Source organism: Conger conger, chromosome 7 (assembly GCF_963514075.1).
Source record: "Conger conger chromosome 7, fConCon1.1, whole genome shotgun sequence".
Lineage (NCBI taxonomy): Eukaryota > Metazoa > Chordata > Actinopteri > Anguilliformes > Congridae > Conger > Conger conger.
Genome location: NC_083766.1, coordinates 14,053,670 through 14,077,078, shown reverse-complemented (window position 1 = coordinate 14,077,078; position 23,409 = coordinate 14,053,670). Strand labels below are relative to the sequence as shown.

Below are 23,409 nucleotides of genomic sequence, written 5' to 3'. Positions count from 1 at the left end.
GCTGTAGTCATTGCTGAGACCGTTGTTTATATTGGTTGGCCTCTCTTTACATTATATGTACATTTATTGCTTTATTATAAGATTTGGGGCATGTCGTAGCCTACTTCAGAAAGAGAGCATCTTTAAAGGCCGAGCCGATTTCTTGGGTGAGGCTCACAAAAGAAACAACAAACAATAATGGCGAGTTTAAGTTCAAGTTACACGTAAAAACATCATGGCATAGAAGTGGCATGGCATGTGGCCATGCGCTTCATTTGTTAACAAGTTTTGTTTTTTGCCTCCCGTTTAATGTCAGAGGTTGACGTTAACTGTTTTTCCCAGTCGCAAGGTGGTAATTTGGTCATTCCAATATGACATGAACGCAGCAGTAGGCTTTGTTGCTATGGCAGACCTCTCTTTACATTACATTTACTGCTTTATTAGAAAATTTGAAGCATGGCCACATAAGTTGCAAGGGCAGGGAAAATGTATTGGCTATTGCTCTCACCTACCGGTGCGATTCCAGAGAGCGACTTCTCTTCTACAATACGTTCATCTATATACTTTCCTTCCCTCAGTGAAGCCTGGAAGGCAGCAGCTTGTAGAACTAGTAAACTAATCGCGATGGGTTTAGTAAACTAGCTAGCTCAGTAATATAGATACAGATACATTTCATAAAAATACATTAACAGACATGCTGCATGCGAAGTAATAATATGTTCACATAATCTGTGGTTGCCAGAGCTGAAACTGATGCCTTCCAGGCTTCACTGTGGAAAGGAAAGTGCCAAATGTCGAACCATTTTCTTTTTACGTATTGTATAAAGTGTGTTACTTCAGAAAGAGTTTACAAGAACTAGGCTATATATTGCCAGGCTTTAGTCTTCCCCAGCTCAATTGACTGCTTACAATACGGAATAAAATTTTTTTTTTGGCTTGTAGCCTACTTCTACATAACTTATCTCTTCTTCAGAGAAGCTTTTTTCTTTAAATAGGCAACATTCCATATATGGTGGTTTAGGGGTAATCTACATGCCTTTGATGTACGATTACTTTGTCAACATACACACGTGGATATGAAAAGAAGCTGTGTCTATGTGTGTTTGACAAATCCGGCGGAATTTGTTTGTCCGGTTCTGATCAAACATACATTTTCACACGGATTTCCAAAAATATCGATAAATGGGGCCCAATGTGCGCGTGTACTGTGCGTGTGCATTCAGGCACATGTGAGTGTGTATGTGTGTGTGTCCATGCCTGCGTGTATGTATGCATGTGTGTATGCATGTGTGTGTGTGCCTGTGCCTGAGTGTATGTATGCGTGTGTGTATGCAAGTGTGTGTGTATGCATGTGTGTGTGCCTGTGCCTGTGTGTATGGATGTGTGTGTGCCTGTGCCTGTGTGTGTATGCATGTGCAAGCGTGCAGTTGTGTGTGCGCGCAGTGAACGTGCATGTGTGTGTGTCCACCCGTCTGTGTTTCTGGAAACAGGGGTATAAACAGAAAGAGCACCAGAGGACAAGCTTGGAAACAGGCGTGGAAGATTGTGAATAAATACATCTGGCTGGGTTTGGGGAGTGCAATTGCTTCAGCATGACTTCTCCCATAGCGGGTCTGCCTTTTGTGGCTTGGAGACCGGACACCTCGTGCTTGTGGCCTCCACCCACCAAATGGTGGCCAACCTGGAATTTCCATCAGAAGGGCTATCACCAGCACTCTCCTGCTGAGAGGCAGTGACCCCAACTGCCCAACCCCGGTTTTAGGCACACTGAAACAGGTACTGGGGGGGGGGGGGGAGACACCCCCTGCGGAAAATAGAGGTCGGGGGGGACCGTATTCACGCTGTGTTCAGTGTCCTCTCAAACGGCAGGAAAGACGACACTCACAATGAACCATGGGAACAATGCGAAAGGGCTCCACACACACTCATAGAGAGCCAGGCTATAAAGACAATCTGCCACTTATCTTCATTCCAATGTATAATCATCAGAGATAATCTATCCCTACATTTATAATACTCTGAATTATGCCAACAAGCTTGCATCTTCTCACGAAAGACAACTGTTCTGTTACTTTTGGGATGCGACCACCTCTAGCTTATCTTTGAGCTCCGCGGAGGCTATTAAAGGTATTATCTGTGGTTTCGGTGTGTTTACGAGGCTGCAAAATGACTGTATCGGAGAGCTGCATGGCTAAAGGTTGACTGCTCTGTGTTTGCACTGTTAGTGGTTGAATATAGACACACTTAATGCTCTATCATAATGTGGAGCTTGATGGAAATGTTTGCTTATCAAAAGAATATTTATGCACGGATATGTTCTCGTTCATGTTTATTCAAGGTCAATTGGTTTCAGTTGAAGAAGAAAAAAACAATAAAATAAACCAACATCAAAACTGAATGCTTCAGGGCACTTGTTTGCAGAATTTCATGATAACAAAATCCTGTGCTCACAAGCTTCAGCACAGAAAGTGGCCTTAACCCATTTTCATCCACCCGGTTTTTCCACAAGCAGCACAATACCAGATGGAAAAAAGGACTTTAAAACCCTCGCAGACAATGGACCGCGGCCGGTTTTGGATTTAGAACAGAAGGCCGGGTCCAGTTTTGGGCTTCAAAAGTAATCAATATCGAAAAAAATAAGATATAGGAAGAAGAAAAGCCTGCGCTGTTCAATTACGGCGGCGTTTGAAATCCACACTCGAGGGGTGAGCGCTAAGTGCTTGAGCCCCCTTTGCTTAAAGCCTCAAAGATCCCTCCACGGTCCCCTTTTACAAACCCTAGGGCCGGGGAGACAAAGCACACTCACCAGTGCTAATGTTCCAAACCGGCGAACCCAGCTTTAATTTCAAAAACACCTGAATTAGAGCCATTTGCATCTTGGATTTAAAGGCCGGCACTAATCAGTCTCCCGAGATCACAGGGCCCGATATCCTCATTAAGTTGCTGCGCCGCATTAGCTGTTCCTTTTGCGAAAGCGTGGGGGGGGGAATCAATAAGCATATCATAGGTTTTCGGAGTAATTTCCGTGAACCGCAATTAGAGAAGCTTTGTCACATTGAAAGGGTGAAAAAGTAGGCCTGCGTGTATGAAAAAGACTGAAGTGATCTGATCTGGATTGCGCCTGGGCGCATCAGTGAATCAGATGGTTTTTATATGTCGGTTGAAAAAAAAAAAAAAAAACTTTTTGTTACTGTTCACTGAAAATAGGTTGACAATTAATGTGTACATAAACAATTTTAGCTTTCCTGCTATTTTTATTTAGATATAGAACAAATTCATTTAATGATAAATGATAAAGTATTTGTCATAATAATTATAAATGAATATATTAGATGAGCACTGCACCACATTGACGGGGTGTAAAAACATTTATTTATCTGCTCACACAAAACGTGATTTTGTTTTCAAGGTCTGGCCCAATTATCCCTATTACTAGACATTTTTACAAGCTGTTCATGTATCAAGGCGCCATTTTGTGACGTGCTCGTTATTGACAGCCATTTGAGCAATCGTGTTGGTGCGGCCAGCCTCATGACTGTCTGTGATGTCACAGTAATATGGCCCCTCCAGATTGGAGGCTTAGGACAGTAGTCTCCAGGGGGCCGTGCAGCCAGGTGAAGCAGTGGGTCATGTGCATGTGCCAGAGCCAATGAGCTGGATTCAACAATGTGTAACGTAACAAATGAGACTTGCATGACTTGCGCTGACCCCTGCACTGGAGAGTTATAGTAATATTGCAACTGACCGAGCCTGACGGAACCAATTTTGATCTGAAGCGGAAAGGAGTTTGTCTACACAGGGGGTCCCAGCAAGGTGCTGGACAGCGTGGTAGCAAGCTTTAGCGCAACGGGTCAACCCCCGTGCCCTGGGCATCTAAGTCCGGCTAAGAGCAGAATGGCCACAGTTAGGCCACAATGTAAATGTTCCCAGAACTGCATTTTGAAAGCAGTCAGGAGGATCCCTAAGCTTTTCAAAATGCAACAATCAGATGGTGACAGAGTTTCTGCTCTGAAAAATGAGGTCTGCATACGATGCATAAATAGAAGTTCCCTGAATCACAGGGAGACCTTTAATCCCAAAACAAAGCAAATCAAATCTTGTTGTGCTGCCATGTCCCGCTCTAAGCTTCAGATTCAGCGAAAAACAAGCATTGCTGTATACAGGCTCTCATAGAAAGGACTGCACTTGTATTACAGTCTTTAGCCATCAGCAAAAGGATTAATTACAGTGAAGCTTGTGTTTTGTGTACAACATACAGCCAGGTGGAGGGAATCAATCTTCTCCTACAGGCACAGCATTAACACACACCTTCCATGAAGGAACATACTAAGAATAAAACTAAAAATAATAACAAGAACAACATCAATCATAATAATAATAATAATAATAATAATAATAATAATAATAATACAGCTACTCACATGTAATATAATAGTTGACGTTCTTTTTGAACTCCAGGCCCATGTAGTTTGGACTGAACTCCTGAAACTTGATGGTGAACTTGATGTCCTTCTCTGGCTTGTTGCAGTTCACCAGAACGTTGGGGTCCAGGACCGTGCTGCAGGTGTCCGCCTGGTCCTTCTTCACCAGGTACAGCTTGTAGAACTCATACGGCCTCCCCATATCTTCCTTGGGACAGATAATATCCAGCTTGTCTCCAATCTCAGGGTATATAACAAGTCCTTTCCCTGGCTGAAACCTGTAACATAACCACAAGTGGCAAACGGTTAAAAAAAGAGAACCAACTGGAAGCTTGTGTCATGTATTGTTTATATTTGTTTTATGTTTTTATTCCAGTTAATTGTCAAGCTTTTTGGTGTGCTGAATGAGTACATTTCTAGCAATAGCCTGTGTTTTGATTAGCCCTGCAGTCTGCTGTTTCAAAAGTACATATTTCTGGAAATATCTTAGCTAGGCTTTATTTTGACTTGCTGTCATATAACTTGTTGAGTTTGCATAAATTGCTGCACCATAATTGCTTTAAATTGAACTTAAATGCATGTCTTCCTATCTTCTGAGTGTCTGGCTCCAAAAATGTGCTGCCAGAATGGTCCGCCAGCGCAAACCACTACAGGATACTGTGTTTTGTTTGTCAAACTATGATGGTTGAATAAAATTAAGAGTGACAATTTACCCAATACTTAAATTAAGGAATTAATATATGAGTTTGGAAATGCACTGCTTAAATTTCCTTTTCAGAAGGAAATCAGCAAACAGCTAATCTCCAGTTGAAACTCCTATTAACTGCAGGGCCTTATAATAGGTTTCTGGATGTATTTTAAACATGTTTCAAAGATAATAAGCATATAACTGGAATTATTAATGAACTAACATCCAACAATAATTAACATCAATGATTCTTTCTCTTAAAGGACACCTCTGACCAATCAATCTACTAACGATGGAAGTGGAAAATCAAGAATTTTCAGAGAAACACATTAAAGTAATTTCCAAAGGTATGAAGGGGATTAAATACAATCAACTAATCTATCCAATAACTGTAATAACATTTCATTTCAACTCAGTAAACAAAATGGAGGGGTCCTCATGTCTTTACAACAAACGCAACCTGTGTGGATGTTAACAGGGAGTTGCTGCTCTCGTGAAATGTACCCAATTTGGCACTGATTGCAATTAATGTGCTCTTTCAGAGGTGAAATGGATGACAGAAAGGCTGGCCTGACAGGCAGATGGCATCTCCATGCCTCATCTTCAAAATTCATTCAGATGTCCTTCTCTCTAATTCAAAACAACACGCTCCGCTGCATACTAATTGAGGATTTAAACTCTCACTTTTAATTATTGACAAGGCTTTGTTTCTTATTCATTATTTATGTTTGAATGTACTATTATTATCATGGTGATATAGATTATTATTATTATTATCATTATTATTATTATTATTATTATTGCAGTTTAATGTATGATGGCAATTAATCAATGTTGCTTCTGATAAAAAAATCCCTGACAGGTTACATATGAGAAACATTCTAATATCGTTTATTGCAATACCTAACAATGTTAGCCAGGTTACCACAGTGATTGATTTAGACAGTCCAGAGTCCTGTTTTAATATAATTTTATTAACGATTTTATAAATAATTTAGTTTTCACTTTATTGTCATTATGAACTATTGACTTAAGAGACATGTAGCATGACTTCAGTTGGAATATAGCTTTCCACATGTTTTGCCTGATACCACTTTCTGGCTGATGGATAGCCCATATTGCGCCATTGCCACGAGTGATCTCATAAGACAGTAAATGACTATAACTTGAAAAATCCCTTCCTTCAGATGGGAGAGAAAAAAAAAACGAAACTCAGTTGCCATGCTTTGTTAAACCGAAATATTTTAATGGTAAACATACGGACCGGAGCGATGGCTGGGGAGAGGCTTTATGGCCCTTGGAAGTGTCTGTCATTCTTCAGAAATGACATGCAGCTGACTGCTGCCGCCCCTGCTCCTAGGAGACCGACTGGAAATAAAGCTGTGTCCAGATGAGAGTCTCTCTGAGACCGAGCAACACAAGAGCCCGCCGCGTGATGCTCTGCGTCGGCACAACTGCGACCGCGGCCTCACCGAGAACTTCGAACTAGCTTCTCATTACTCCCTCTGCGTCGAAGTTACTGCCGCGCCTTGCTTCCCCTGCTTTCGCGAGCGCATGTAACGGCAATCGCAAGTGCACGTCCAATTTTCCTCGCCTTTGCAAAGTGTGCGATGAAGTTAATAAGTGGCATAGATCCAGTTCCCAGCCCATATTATCCATCACAGCCACGCCGATTAAGGCGCTACACATCTTGTAATGTGTGCTATTGCTGCTGGGCATCTATAAATAGAGTTCGACGTTTCCAGAATGTTCCTTTCTTGTCTGGTTCCTGCTTCCTTTATTTTTGCTGTAATGTAGCAATACTCCACATCACTGAAATTTGTGCACGACCCCCCTGCACTGTCACACCAAAGTTTCTGCTCCTAGCTGGACAGAACCCTCACCACCTCACCTTGTCCACGATTACAGGCCCGGGCTAACTTTTTGTTTCATCTGCTTCCTGAACTCTCTGATTTCACTGAGAACTTTGATGTTTAATAAAACGTAACTTGACTTGAAAAGCCTCATATTTCATATTAAAGACCAGCTGCTAATACAGCTTTTAAACTGCCTGTAATCCTTTGACACGAGGCATATAAATAAAAATTTTTTAAATAAATCAGCTAAAACTGAGCAGACAAATAGATGGTGCACTGTTGGGAGGATACTGTATATTGATTGAAGTTTTAAGTGAAATGTTTTTTTTCTGAAAGACAGGAAATTCAATTGATCAGCCCTAAAGCGGACATCAGCCTGCTATCCATCAACACACATCTCTGTAAGAGCAGTCGGAGGGTTGCTGGTTCGATCATGCCCTGGGTGTATCAAAGTGTTCCTCAGCAAGACACCTCCTCGGTGTGTCAAAGTGTAGAATTCTGAGGTCTAATTCAAATGTAATAAAATGTACAGTTGGGAAATTATTTTTAAAAAAGCATGTATGCCTCTGAATTAACAACAGAATGAGTGGTTATGTGTTGGGATCCGTTGGATTTAAATTGAGTTATGTGCAAAAAAGACCAATTTTTTTGGGGGGTAATTTATTAGGGGTATCCATAACACAGAAATGGCACAATGCAGCTATACCAAAATCAGTAGTTGGCGAGCCTCTTGCCATTGTAGTAGATCCACGAACAGGTAAGGTATTGAGGTTCAAAATGAGCTATTTTCAATGGCAGAGACAACCAACGCAACCGAACGTGCTCACTATAATTTAAAAAAGAAAAGAACAACAAGAATGTACCAGTTCTATATGGGAACTTTTTAGTTCTTCATGGAGCCTTGGAGTCATAGTTGTGAAGTGTGAAAACTCCCATACAAAGAACCATTTTGGGTTCTTCTATGGAATCATGAAATCATTTTTTTTTTATTGTATATTTATTTTGGGCATTCTGTTGCTAAAAAGTAAACATAAATATATGCGATGAATTGTGACAATTACAGAAATCCAATGCAAATTGTCTAGATAGGTGTAAAACTGCAAGAAACTATGATTCAATGTCAACAGGCCTATACTGTATCAGTATTACAAATAATACATCAAACAGATATCTCATCTAGCCCGTTCTAGCACTTGAAAAGCCATGAACATACAATAGCTTACATTACTTTCACCGGAGCCAATCTCCCCAATGCCGGGAGTTCATTTGATAATAAGAGAAAAATTGTGATTGTGATATTAACCGTAATTTCCTTTTGTGAGCTTTCACATTTCTCAAAAGCCTGTGCCTTCCCTTCAGGTTAATCATTTGAATGCATCTGACATACTATGTGATTAGTTTCCATTTGGTAATTGAATAATAGTTTTTCAAGAAATTGAAAGGGAGAGCAGGGTTAGGGCAATGTCTACATCTTTAAACACAACCCATCACATAATCCATGTTGAAACCTTTCAGCATGAGTGATAGGAGATCTGATCCTAAAGAAAAAATCCTCACAAAAAAAAACATTTCCCACTTCCAAAGTAGCGGACTGTAGGTCTGCCACAGCCTTTGTCTACAGAAGCAACAATCACTCCTTAGTGTTGAAATGAGATTTCGCTGCATTATTGGATTAAATGCTGAGTTTATAAACCATGGATTTCAGGCAAGAAAGAGACACTGCGATCATGTAAATCCCTGGATATTTTATTTCGAGGCATGCAGTCTTGGTTAGCTTGTCCGTTGGACCCCACAAAAAGCACAAGAAGCTGAATCACAGTGATTCATAAGCAAGTAAAAAGAGTCAGTAAATAGGACTCGTTTTGCCAATCGATTGATGAGACTGAGATTCATAATAATGTAATTAATATTCTTTTACATTCGGTCATCATTACATTTTTGTTCAATAAAAATTCTACCAAATATTATTCGATGGAGACAGTCACACATGCACATATGTTCATATATTTATGAAATAGGACCGCACAATCTTTCTTAAAATGGATTTCCACTCAAGCTTACAAGCATAGTTTACACACAAACCAGAGAACCTGATTAGCATCTGACACGAGCATCGACGCAATACGCAGTTGCTGCATTCGTCTGCAGCTGTCAGTAAGAATACTGTAGAAGTAGCAGGTGGGATCTTTTGGAATGAGCAGGCGAGTCTGGATTTACAGTGCATTCAAGGTCCTTAGTGGAGCCCGTTCCCCTATGTGGAAGCTCTGGGTAGGGTTGCTCTCCTGGGCACGGAGAGGGCTAGCGTCGCTCCTCCGTTCAGGGAAGCAGACGGCACACAGCCTGGAGTCTCCACAGCCCGCGTCGCTCAAGGCCCGGTGTGCCTTTCTTTCTTTCCTTCTTTCTTACTTTGTTCCATCCATTCATTCTTTATTTCGTTTTTCATTCTCTTTTGCTGAATAACACAGGCTTCTCTGTCTAGCCTCATAAACCTGTTTGCCTTACTAAGCCCTTATCCCGAGGCTTCTTAAGAGCACTATCAGGTGACAGCGTTCGGTTTCCTCATTGTTTCCGAAGGTGTTTTCTGATGGGAAAGGTGAGGAGGCCAATGAAAACATGCTCTTCAAAGTCAGTAAACAGTGTGGCTCTGTTGTAAAACTTTCCCCAAACAAACACTTTGCCTCCCGCCGTCCAAATGGTAATATGTGAGTATGGCGGTAGTTAAAGTGAAATATGAGGACGAGGAGAAAAGAAATAAAGAAAAGAAAACCAAAACAAGCTCAAAACCACCGTCTTGTTGTCGGGCAAAATAGGAACAGTGTTTGAAACAACAGCACTCGACAATAAAAACCCTCACCAAACAGTTCATGTGTGCTTACGCAGCCTTTGAGTGAACTCGTGCTCCAGTTTAAACAAATACTGGCTTGTTTGAGCTACAGACCAGCCACACCTTTCTTCAGTACAGAACAGACACACTGAGGCGCCTCTTGTTCTTGCTCATCAGTGCCCTCTGCTGAAATAATGCAGTCAGGCTTCCTCGTCAGGCCATATTTCCCGCAGGACTCGGGAGGAGCACAGGCAGTCAAAAAACTAAAACAGAAACAAACTGTGACCGTTTTGCCCCTGGTCAGTTCAGAGCAAAGAGTGCCAGACTGACAAACCAATAAGGAAAATAACACTGTCTCTCACTGATTTGGTTTCCATGTTTATTACACAATGTAAATGTGTAAAGAGGACTATATATATTTTATAGGCATACCAGCATTTTCACAACTGACACTTTTATTGGGAAACTCCAATACTGTGACGCACTCATAGAAATACCCAATAACGTCAGGCTTGTACATGCACATTTAAATTGTCAATAAAAGCACTACCTCTCTCAAAGAGCTTAAACAAACTGAACCAGTGGTGTGGTAAACTGTCAGACAACGACAAGAGGCACATGCACACAACTTCCAGACAGACACAAACACAACAGATTAGAGGTCATCTTTGCTATTAGTCTGGGCTTTGAGTATCTCTGACCATTTGCAAATGCATTTCAAAAGTGACAGCTTGACATGGCAGTCAGAGTTCTTCTCCTTTATCACAATTATTTCAGAACAAAAATCAGCAGACACAGTAGGGTATTATGTGTGTTTTAGAAAGTGATGAATATTAATAAGCCGAATTAGCATATCCATCAGGCACGCTCGACGGTAGCCATCTCATTCACCCTGCCGTCTAACAAATCCTTTTATGCGTTTTCAATGGAAATTTCTCCTCTGCAGAAGAACGTGATTATTACAGCTTTATCTGCTGCCAGTGAGGGTTTTACCAATCGTGTTACTGTCTATGCAGGCACCGAACACACATGATTCAGTTATCAAAAAAAGAACATTACATTGTGCAGACTGCATGCATTTGAATTTATTTCATCTTTTTTTACAAAATAAAGATTGTGATTTCCAGGTCCCTATAATATGATAATAAGTACGTAAATAAGTAGACATACCAGTTTTATCAGGGTACATCACACGCTGACATGCCAGACACCTTCTGGGACAACAGTGTTACTGCAACATTACATGCAGACTTAGTGTATCATGTTCTTGCAACATTACACAGAGTGCAGAATAGCGTCCTTTGTTAAATGCTCAACACAAAAAAGTAATTCCGGAGCTATAACTATAAATCTCATATGCAGAGCAGTTCTCTAGTCAATCAGGTTTCTTGTTACAATGACTACTATGCGCAACGACTTCCTCTTCCAAAAGTGACAAGAAAAGACTTGTTCTGTTACTGCAATGATGGATTCAAAAATGAACACACCAACTGGTCAGAATGACCATTACAATCAATTTTGCCACCAATGTGTTATAAAGCATTAAATAAAAAGGAATAAAAAGGTAACAAAAAAACTATTGTGTTGCCACTGCAGCACATTTAATAAAATGTAAAAAATTTAAATGACATTTGTATTTAATTAATGAAGTAATCTACTGTCTTCCCAGGATGCCTGAAATCTCATGCTGTTAACAGCCTGAGCCTGAAGTGTTCACAGCCTTTGGGATTTTGTTTTGCATGATAAAGTACCGGTCCTACACCTCATCTTTGCCCGGCATGCAAAGACATAATCAGTTGGTTCTGAGAAGAGACTTCAATCCAAGAGACATATGGTGATTGCAGCACTCAATCAAAGACTCATCTACTCAAATTGAATAATCTAGAGAATACTGCAAGCACAAGAGTTACAGCACTCTGAGATAATGATGTTTTTCACCAAGCGGCTGGATAAACCATGTTTATTCCTCTACACGAGACAACAAACATGAAAACATCAAGGAGTCCCATAGTTTCACAAATTACAAAAGTATAAATGAACAAATAAATACATTAAGGCCGAATATTCAACCCACATCGGAGACAATTAGAGAATTCCAATGACTGCTTTACTTGACGACAGACAGCAACACACTTTGAATGAATAATGTTTGCAGATTAGCATAAAAAAACAACTTTTCTGAGATAAAGGCATGACAACCATATCTTTCTTTTATGCTCGGAAATAAATGCTACAATACGCTGAATTGCACGCTTTTCTGCCTACGTCAATGAAGACGTCATTTGCGGGAAGCCCGTTGGCTGAGCGACTCGGTTTGAAACGCCAGAGCGGTGATCGAATCAAATCGCATGCAAATGGTCAAACATTTCCCACTGTGAGAGAAAATATTTAATTAAATTATGTAAAACATACCGGGCGTTGGGTCGTACTGTTGCAATATGGTGAAACTCGTCACCCTTCCGAGTGAGGCCACCGCTATTGTTTGGGGTTAACGGATCCTCATTGATAAACTCCGCGAGATAAGAAAGAAAGAAAGAAAGAAAGAATGAAATAAAGAACAAAAAAGAAAGACATAAAGAGAGAAAGAAGGAAAGAAAAAAGAGAAAAAAACACGCCTTTTGTTCCCACCTCTTCATTTATTTGGGCCTCCAGCACACTTTAAACCAGCTTTTTTCCACTTCTGCGCCTATTCAGGCCTCGGCAAAGACAAGGCCTCATTCTCCCTCCAATTGGATTTACAAGATGCAGCAGCCAGGCATAAACAAGTTGCCATGGAAACACCAGGTTTTGCTGATAATCTCTCTCTCTCTCTGTCTCTCTCTCACTACTGAAAGTAGTGTGCATTTGTAACTGCATACAGGTGTTGGGCACTCAACTCTACTCAACTCTAATTCATCCAGAGTTCACAATGATAAGATTTCTTAGCTGTGGAGATGTTTAGGGCGGGATCATGTCTGCTCATTTATTCAAATATTTGTCAAGCGGAGTGTGCAGGAGCGACAGATTTTCCTTACCATGATATATTTTTGTCCAAAAAATTAAAAATTTTAAGCAGACATTAATGCTGATAAACCTTTTAGCTCCCAGTTAAGCTTCAGGTAACCTACACCACATAAAGAATAAAATTCCAAAACCTACAAATGTATACTTCTATCACAAATGGCTTTCTGTGGAGTTTACGGAATATTATTTAATATGACATAATGAAAAAGGAAATGTCCAGTCACATTTTCTACAGAATGAAAATACCTTTTGATGGTTAATTGCAAAACCATTATGTTAATTCAAAAACCATAAAGCCATAGTATGCTCATAATTAAAGCCTTTCTAAAATGGTAGCACACACTATAGTTGCTGATGTATGAATGTATTAGCGGACCATAACATTCATATGTCGAAATTGACCTGAAAATTCTTCCATTAGTTTAGCATTACTGCAATTAGATCACAACCCCGCTCATCCTCAGAGACCTGATGAGTAAACCAATACTACAGGTTATGACACGACTATGAGCATCTCATCAGACCATGAAACACACGGGAGAAGAAGGGAGGGAGGGAGGTGTGTGGCTTGAGTCCCATGTATAAACCCCCCATTCCTCCCTCCTCATTCCCTGTTTTTTTCTTACAAATGAACACAGGATTTTCGACCGACTTGAATGCAACCAATTAAAGAGTGCGTTTTACTCATTATTGAGAATATGCAAATGAGGTTCATTCACATTTTTTCATGCTGTGACAATGCTCTTGAGCCCCCCACCCCCCACCCCAAAAAAAAAAAAAAATTCTCATGAGGGGCTCCCCATGCTTGCTCCACCCATCTCCCCTTAACAAATTCCAAGAGAGAATACAAGCACATGACTTGGCATCCTCCCTCAGCCCAAAATACCCCCACGCTTGAGGAGGGATACAATAGAATTGCGGGGTGCACTGGCAGGCTGTAGCACCAGGCCCGGGCTAGGCTAGGCCTTTCAACTGTCACCATTCATATCTCCCTCAATGGGCCTCACACTAGCTATGAGGTAAGGAAATATTCAAAGCCTGTTTTGTGAGCTGTGGACATCCCCTGCACAGCTACTGCTGAATAAAAAAAACCCATATGGGGCAAATTGTAATAAACTGATTTCTGAGACCAAAAAGCAGCATGAACAGGCCATATTTCAATTCAAATTAATAAAGTTTTTCCCACAGACAAGCTAATTTATCCCCACTGGAGTAATACTGCGACTGGCAGGATGGTGAATTCAGGTACTTTATTTTCCTTTATTTCACGGTATAATTAGCCGGCGGCTGAACAATGACTCCTCGCCCAAAGAGCCGGTTCAGAGTGTGTGAACCGCCGCCCCGAGGAGTCTTTCCGTGAAGAGAAAAGGCGGACAAGCTCTCAGTGAAAGGAAATTTATGCGCTGCAATAATTCACCGTGCCCCGAACTTTGTGCAAAAGGTAACCAGCCAGTCCTGTTGGAAACTTCTGTGTCAGATACAGATGTAAAATACAAATAAAATGCACATGAACCTTGAAAATATATTACTTTTCAATGATTTCAGAGCCATGTGCAGGACAGTTTTTTTGCCTGGTTTTTTGCCTTTTCAATGTAAGCTGTTGTGACACCAGGAATCTTGTGTCAAGCGGTGGTTAGTACTACGAAGTGAGCACTTATCTTTGTTAAGTGTTTAAGTATCTTTTATATGTGGTAATGATTCATTGCCCTCTGTCTTTTCTACACACACACATTGGTTTCTTGTGACTCTTCATGAGCTACTTGGTAAATGAGAGCCTTGAAATCAGATCACTTCCTGAGTTTAGAGGGAAATACAAATATAAAAGTGGACAAATGGACAGAAATGGTTGTGAAAACAATTTCTTACGATATGATGCTCACACCTGCACCCATTCTTGTATTTAAGGCCGCACACAATTATGCATTGTTCTCCCAGCACTAGCATAATGGCTTTTGTGTGACAGTGGGCACGGAGTGTTCAAATCGCAGCGGTGCTCATACTGGTCTTTCCGAGGTTACGAGGATTCGAAGATCGAAACCACTCGGAATTTCGTAACCGACGTTGCGTCTCGGAGGTTGGAGCCTCCTCAAAAACAGAGTGCTGCTGGTATACTGGAGCTGGCATGTGCCTGGTAGGCCAACGGGGCATCAGGCAGAGTCTATCAGAGAGGACCAAGCCAACAGCAGATTAAAGCCATTACATGTGTTCTGCTTCTGACTTCTATTCTGGTCTCTTAGTGCAAGCGGGGAGATTATGAGGGATACGCTAATTGCAAGGCCGCCCTGTCTCCTCCAGATGAAGGAGCTGGTTTTAAGTAGTAGCACTCGTGGGCTCGAGACTGAGGCACAGGCATGGCTGTGTGAATTATCTAATGATCCCAATTACCATCATATTGTTCTGAAGGTTCGTGGATCGGGTCAGAGAACAGGACAAAGAGCCAGGGCAGGCCTCTCGTTAATGCTCTACAGTGACCACTCATTTGGAAGAAAAAAAAACAACAACCTTTTTGCAGTAAGATATAATTTGTTTCCATGTTCTTTTCCAAACCTAATTCATAATAGAATCCTTGGGGCACATCTTAGTATAAATACATTAAAATGTTGTACTGGCTCATGTAATGGTTCATAATATGTATTGATTTAAGTCATCATTTGCTGAAGTAAATCCATAATCCAAACGCAATGCAGACTAATTTCAACATAAATTGCCAAAATGAGCATGCTCAGTTTTTATTTGGACCTGCAGGCACTATGAAAGTAAATGGAAACTACTGTTCAACGAAAGCTCCATCAATGGGTTTGCAGTGATGCCATAACAGACATTAAAGGAAAAGGTTGTAAAAAAATGTCATGTTTGTCACTGTCAAACGTAATGTGCTGCAAATTAGACTATATTATCTACAGAGGTGTGGTGTGGTCATATATCCCTGAGGGCCACACGTGGCACATCACACCAGGCACGACAAATATATATTATTTCCAAACAGACAGTCATTCGCGTATTTCTTCCCTGCCACACTTGCACACGCGTAGCCGTCTCTGCTACAAGTCGCAAACGACTGATTCGGTTTCATAAGGAGTCTAAAATCCCAAATTACACCAATGAATGTTGTCATGAGTCACAAAGGCATACACAAGAGGACAAGTCTGTTCTTGTGAATCTAGCAAGTATCCATGGCATCAAATGACAGGTTATGGAGCACTTGATTTTAGAACTAAAGCCTTGCTTATTCGCAATGACAGTGGCGGAAAAGGCTAGGATTTCTCAGGGGCCATGTTCACACCAGGAAATTTGTGCTTGCCTTCAATTTCTGAGGGGAATGCCGTAGCGAGATTTTTTCCAAGAACGCGTTTACCAAATCATGGTTCAGTGTGAGTGAATTGCATCCAAAGTGCTAAGCAACACCCATAGCAAAGCTACAGCCAGTGTTCCGTGCAAAAACATCCTCACATGCTGTGGCCCAGTCTGTGAGTATAGCTTTTATGTTTTGATAATAACACAGATGATTAGATTAAATCATAACATGTGATATTTAGAGTTTGGGAAAGCTCAGGTACACAACCCGAAAGTAAGACTGTTCATTCATCCGTCATTCATATTTCTACCAACACTGAACCACAGTTGTTGGTACACGTATGCCAGAGAATTCAAGAGTGTGTCCATTCCAAAGCTCGATGTACTGTATACACAAACACATCCTTAGACCTGGACTCTGCCTGCTCCATGAATAAGCCAAACTGAGGGCTTCCTTCCTTGTGGTATGGGTGGGTAGAAGCAGGCTGCTTTCCATCACTGGGGGGGGGGGGCTGTTGTGGGTGCACGCAGATGGACTCCCTGTGGTCTGCTGAAGATCCCACATCCAGACCCCAGCCTCTCAACAGCCGGGCCAGGCCAGCAAAGCAGCCCAAGCCTCTCCTGGTGATGAAAAGCTCCTGCATGCCAGAGTGCCGTGGGGGATGATGGTCCTTGACCAGTCTCCCTCTGGTGCTCGCTCAGACTATAATACGTGCGCCTAATGAGGATATTTCAGGCTGGCCTGCCCGAGATAATGATGTGATGAAACAGGCTTCGCTTTAACAGCTGAGGGGGGAAAAACAATTTATTACCTGGAATGGGCTGAAATGCGGAGGTATCGTGGACGGAGATAAAGGTTCTGTTGCTTGTTGATGTCCCGTTCTGCAGTAAAGCGCGAGCAAGCTTTGTGGGCAATTTTGAGCACAGTACTAAAGATGTTGGCTCTTTTAAGCAAGTGCCTTATAAGGAGGAAGGAGAAAACTGTCACCTTGACAGCCAGTGAAAGTAGGTAGACCCAGGCAGACACAAGATAATTAAGCACAGCTTAAGCTCTACTTCCAAGAATAAGGTTTCTAGACGCGTCCATCACTGGCATTCCATTGCACCTGCAGGTGAAAAGGAGCTCAGAGACTTACTTGATCATATGGCCATCCCCTACAAAATGTGTCATGACCCAAAAGGAATAAATATTTGTGTAATGTTCTGTTTCTTTATCTTGAGAGGCTAGCCATATCTCTATATGTTGTGGGGAGCAGCTAGTGGAGCGGATTTGAAAACCGAAGCATAATGACAAATCAAAAATACTCTGGCTGTGTTTCCAACTTCACACTTGTGTGCATGTGTACTTATACACTTCCAAGTGCACAAATAAGTCAACTATTTTATTAACATTTAAATAGCTAGCTATGTTACAGCAGAAAATATGTTGATATAATTGTATTTATAAAGTAAATAAAAGTAAAAAAAAGTAAAAAGAAAAGTATGGTTAAGATGAAAGAAAATTATATTTACGACTAGCATTAGTCATTTCCAGTCAGTAATATTAGCTAGCGTATGTAATCACATGCCTTCATTAACTGCTGCATTGTATTTTTAACTATAACTAACATTCCATTATATTTAATTTAATATTTAAACTTGCAATTATTCTTCGACATCAGCTTGGAAAACACAATGACTACTTGTATAGAATTTTCAGTCCTCCCAAGAACATACAGTGAGAGAACTTCGGGTGAATTTAATATGTACTTGCCAGATGCATTTGAGTTTGGGACACATTCAGTCACGTTAACTTCTGTACTTGATATATGCACTAGTCCCCAAGTATTCCATTTGAGACATGGCCACAGTTTCTATCCTCCCTTCCCCCCTGCACAAAATAGATTTCCATTCCTATTCTAATTTTAGGGGTTATTAGTATTACATTATTTAATTTAAAAATCAGATTAGGGATGATGACTAAAGCAAAGAATAATTCTACATGGAAAAGTCTGTTCCATTATACAGAGACACTTTACAAGACCTTCATTTTCTTTAAATGTAACCTACCACAGCTAACTAGGAAACCCGTTAATCAGAAACACAATGCAGAAAACAAACACATGTAGCCAGACAACAAAAGAGGGAGGGAGGACTGGAGACAGAGGGAGTCCATCTTATGGGCAGCGTTTCTGTTTTTGACAGCTCAAATTGAGTTGTCTGCAGGGCTGGAGCTAAGGGTGGAGGGGGCCCCAACTTTTAAATGCCTTCATTATTGATGTGTAACAAAGCGAAAGTAGAGTGCAGAAGAAGAAGGAGGCGGCTGGGAAGAATGTACAGGCCCAATATTTATCTAGTAACTCTGTGCCAGCTGCCTCATAGATCCCAGCTACACTTATTATTCCCATTGACAAAAGTAGCAGATGATTGATGGTGCCCCCCCCCCCCCCCTTTTCGACAAGTGTGGGGTAGTCTAACTCATGTCTCACTACCGCACCAAAATCACCCACACCCCAGTCCTCTCCCATCTCACTTCCAAAGATTCGACAAGACTCAGCGAACTGCACTGGTAATGTATTCGCGCCGGTTGAGTCAACAGGGAACAAGATTGCTTTTTTTTTCCAGAATAAACTGAAAAACTGTCCTCGGAACCTTCTCATTCCTGTTTCACTGTTGCACAGTTTCTTTGAAGAATATAAACTACCTGTGAAGACCATCAGGATTCATTTCTTATCAATAGAATACATATTGCAGAGTGGGAATTTAATATGTTCTCTGCAAGGGGCGGGGGCCCACATGTACAGAGTCAAAAATGTGGCATTTCTCGATTTAATGTTCCTAAAGCCTGCACAAGAGGAAGTGAGCACAGAGAGACCTGCCATTAGGGGAGGGGAGGGGGTGAGATAACGAGAGAGGACATGGTTCTGGCTCGTAAAATGGGAGTGGAAGTGACCGAACCAATGTTGCCACGCGAACGTTTGTGGCCTAGTCATCAATCTTCAGGTACCCGAAATACAATATGGCAATTATCTAGTTCACCAATTCAGTAACAGGGATAATTACTGAGACTGCTAAGGAATAGTAATGCCAGCTTACAGGGCTGTACTGCCCCCTTCCACACAACATCTTGGAGACGATACAAAGAAAAGCGCAAAAAGTCTCTCTCTAATGACTTCTTCACTTCCACCGAGGTACAAACATCTGTTCCAATCAAGACTGCATGCATGGGAGATACTTTTCTCCCGAGTCATTATTTTGTTCCGGATTTACACACTGTGGTGGTAAATGGCTGTGTGAACAAAAACGGGTTCTGGCTTCTGTTGGCTTACTCTGTCAGCTTGCCAGGTCTAGGGGTGTCTGGGTCCTAGAATTTGCACTCACCATAACACACAGCTAAGAACAAAGTATGTAAAGTGGTTGGCTTCCAATCACACATTTTCAATTACATCTGGAGACAGAGAAAGTGTGTTTAAGCTATAATTACAAAAGCATGTGCTCTACAAACATGTTTGGCTTGCAAGATGGAGGCCCCAGCACAGGATGCAATGGCCACTGCCATAAAGCTTTCACTAAACCCATATGCAAACTAGGCATTTGCACAAAAAAGGGGCCCATACTGTATATTTTTCTGCACATAATATCATTTTTTCAAAAGTGTCTGGTAACTCACACTTGAAAAAAGTGAAACATGAGTCAAATCATGACAACGTAGCATAAATGAAAAAATAAATAAGGAATCATTTGGCTTCATAATCCTGAGCAGAGCTTTGAAAAGGCGTTGCTAGATTTCCACCAAGCTGGAAAGCTCTAGTCTCCCTAACTTTCATTCCCAGCACTGCCCCAGAGAACGGGGGGTGGCAATTAGCTGGTTCGACTCTTGCAAGGCAGCACAATTTGTCTTTCTCATGCCTGGCAGGCTGCAAGCAAGTCCTAGCTGGTAATAACTCTCGAGAACACATATGACCCAAGGACAATTCCCATACGTACCAGCGAGGTGCTGGTAGCTAAGGACAAAACAAGATCGACTTACAGAATGGCAAGATTTATTATCTAACTGAACAAACTGTAAGGGGAAGAATAACACTTTTATTTATTTCCTTTCACCTCTCTGCTGGTGTTCAATATTTATCTTTCTTTGTTTTTAGATGAACTGTCACAAATATTTTTCTTTCTCCCATCCTCTCTTGAACAAGCTTGGCATTCCTGGTGCACGTTCCTCAGATACGTCTCCTTTCCTTTTGCTCAGCCATCTTCCTCCCAAACAGAGAGAGCAAAGGCCACAAGCCAATAAAAGAAGACAAAGGGAAGTGCCTTAGTCCCGACTTTAGCCTGTGAACTCGCTGCTTGCTCCATGCCCAACGACCCACAGAAAACACATTCTACTGACATGTTGTGACTGGTGATGAAAAAATACACACTTTTCCAGATGAAAGAATAAAAAATGCCAGACTGAAGAACCACAATATGAAAATGCTTAGTGCGCATAAGAGTTGTCCTTTTCATTACCCGGTTAGTGCTGCAACCATTTCCTCTAGTCTTGTGGTGCTGAGCAGGGCTTCTCTGAATTCTTTACATTTTGCTCACCTTGAAAACAGGACTTTTAAATGGCCTTTGCTTCGACTTGAAACTTGAAAACTAACTTTGCCAGAGAAGTAAAACACACTTTTACTTCACAAACTCAGTTTGGCAAGTTAGTCTCACGATTGCTGAGCTTGCCAAACTGTGTTTATTAACAAAATTAGAATTCTTGCTATTAATTATTATTCAAAGTTATGGATAAGTGTTGAATGAATCTGAGCCAGTGACTTCTACAGTGATATGTAAACTTGGATGTTGGTACGAAAACCGAAATTCAGCCAATATTTCAGTTGGATTGGATTGCAGGGGATACTGAACATTATTAAAATGAATGACAAAAACCATATCTTAGGGGGGGGGAAACGAATCCCATTTAAAGCAGAATAAAAGAACCAAAGAATATACATTTAATTAGCTGTTTGCACCAAGTTTTAGGGTTAAATGGGGTTAAATGGAACAAATCTGTGAAAAGTAAAAATTTGTTCAATTCCAAGCTGCTGATAAGTATAACTGATTGGAAATGGCTCCTTTGTTTTCACAGACAAATTATTCCAGTTACCATTCAACATTTTCTCCAAACTTCATCAATGTCATCATGAATATTCAATGAATATAGAATGAAAGTCATGTTGGTTCTAGACAAAGGCTTATATTGCCGTAGTTGCTTTGTTTTAACTTGGCTGATTCTGAAAGGATCATTGGCATACGTTTTTTGCTTTTTTATTAAAACATTAAGATGAAAATAAAAGGCCTCAATCTTTTCAAAAGAATCTGTTCTGTGTTTGAGCATGAGTGGGAACCACATAACCACTTCACCTAGTAGAATTAAGCAGATACATCACTGACTGAAGATTAATATCAACATACTGGAAAATTACATTTCATTCTTCAAGCCCGATCTATGCTACAGTTCCGAATGGGATCAGGAAAGTGCCTTTTATGACCATCATTATTACGGTCACATCTGACCATTTCATCCTTAAAAGTTAACAGACTTTCACAAATGAATCCATTCGCTGGATTTGTGTGTAATCGTTCTGTGCATGTAACTCTTCCACGTGTAAACACTGTGTAATCCAACATTCCGTGATAGAAGGATAAATATAATTTCAATAGTTCTAACCATCTGAGTATTTTCTGACAGATAATTCAATCTTGCTTTCGGCAGACAGAGACCTTTCACAGTGATAAAGCATGTTTAATTTTGTTCAGTGACATTCAACTGCAATGAATATTCAAGGTGATTGAGAGTGGTCTAAATTTAGTGAGTAGTCCTGGATTCTCTCTCTGAGGAACAATGGTAGTCTCTGTGACAAAGTATTTTGCATCAGTATGCTATTCTTGCCGAGACTGTAAAGGAATAAACTATGGCACTCAAAAACAAAAGTCAAACAAACAGGTTTTACTTGGCTGACTAGCAGCAGACAAAAAAACTTGAGGAGCCTGAAAGGCCAGCTCTCACCGCCTTCCTGTGTTGGGATTTTGAGTTGCCCGAGCACTTTTAATATAACACAGTTAATAGCAGCAAAAACTGGGGGCTCCCCTTCAGAAATGATGAATTTACATAAGTCCTTCTACCTGCTCCAACATGTCCAGTCTGCCAAACCTCCCGAACACAGCTAACTCAGTCCGCTGGGATGTCATTTGGCTTATGAGAAAATAATAGGGATGCAATCATTGTCATTGATCGCATTTTACATCCCAGAAGAGAAAAAATCAAGAGGATATTAATGAACAAGCCCGGAAGACAGAATTAATTAGTCTGGAGATATGAGCCAATATGAGACTGCTGTGTCCTCCAGTTTCACCAGATCCCCTCCAGACAAATGAGGGCTACGGTTACTCTCTCTGTTCTTTTACCAACATCTTTCCAGACTCAAAGGTTGAGGCGCAGTATCTGACTCTGAACAAGTTTTAGCAGTTTTTTCAAAGTTTTAACCTTTGAAAAATGACTTTGCTTTCTGGTGCTAAGGCTCACCACAGAGTAGCTACTTTGGGGAGAAAAAAAAAACGATATGTTTAATGAGAGTCATCGGCCCTGGAAATTATACTTGGGAGCTAAAGGAAAAACCATCTAAAAAAACATATTTTCTTTGCTAACAAATTAATATTGGTTTACATTCTGTAGCCCTTGGAATTATATTCATATACCACAGATGTTACCACCAACCCGTTTGTGAGTCAGACTGTGATTTCTAGTTCTGTATTAGAGACGTGTTAAGTGAAGAATTTAGTTATCATGATGAGGCTGAGAAATCAGGAAAAAAAAGAACTGAATGCTCAACAGCTGTGACTATTTTTCAGATTTTTTCACCCTCTAGCGGTAAGAAGGTAGCTCTACCTGGTAACTTCAGTGAGTCAGATAACTCATCTATCCACCATCATGGTCTGATGACTTTAATGAAGCCTTACAAAATTACCTCCTTTTTATAACTTTGTCAGGATTGCTGAGAACACACATTTAAAACACATTGGTGAAAATTTTATTTCAATAACAAATGATGTTGTCGAACAATGTTTTTTTTCATATATTTATATTATATTTTTATCCTAGGAAAGTCCACAATTAACCTTCAAATGTTGACCGACATGCTCATTATCAACATGTAAACTTCATGTTCTGAGCACGACGGCAAAGACTGAGCATAGCTGCGCAAGAACAATACCCAATGACCAAAGAACAATGAGCCTTCAATGACAGGCTGTCACTGTGAGAGACAACTCTATTTCTCCCTGGAGGCAAAAAGATAATCCGTCGCAGCAATTCTCCAGCTACAGCTTAAATCG

The 23,409-nt window shown here is 40.8% G+C and overlaps 1 protein-coding gene across 1 annotated transcript in view; it reads right to left on the bottom strand.

Moving 5' to 3' along the window:
- efnb1 (ephrin-B1) overlaps positions 1 to 23,409 on the bottom strand; it is an 80,603-nt gene that overhangs the window by 36,851 nt on the left and 20,343 nt on the right. Inside the window, exon 2 of the mRNA XM_061250529.1 lies at positions 4,401 to 4,678. Within this exon, the coding sequence (XP_061106513.1) occupies positions 4,401 to 4,678 (278 nt within the window). The remainder of the gene's footprint in view (positions 1 to 4,400; positions 4,679 to 23,409) is intronic.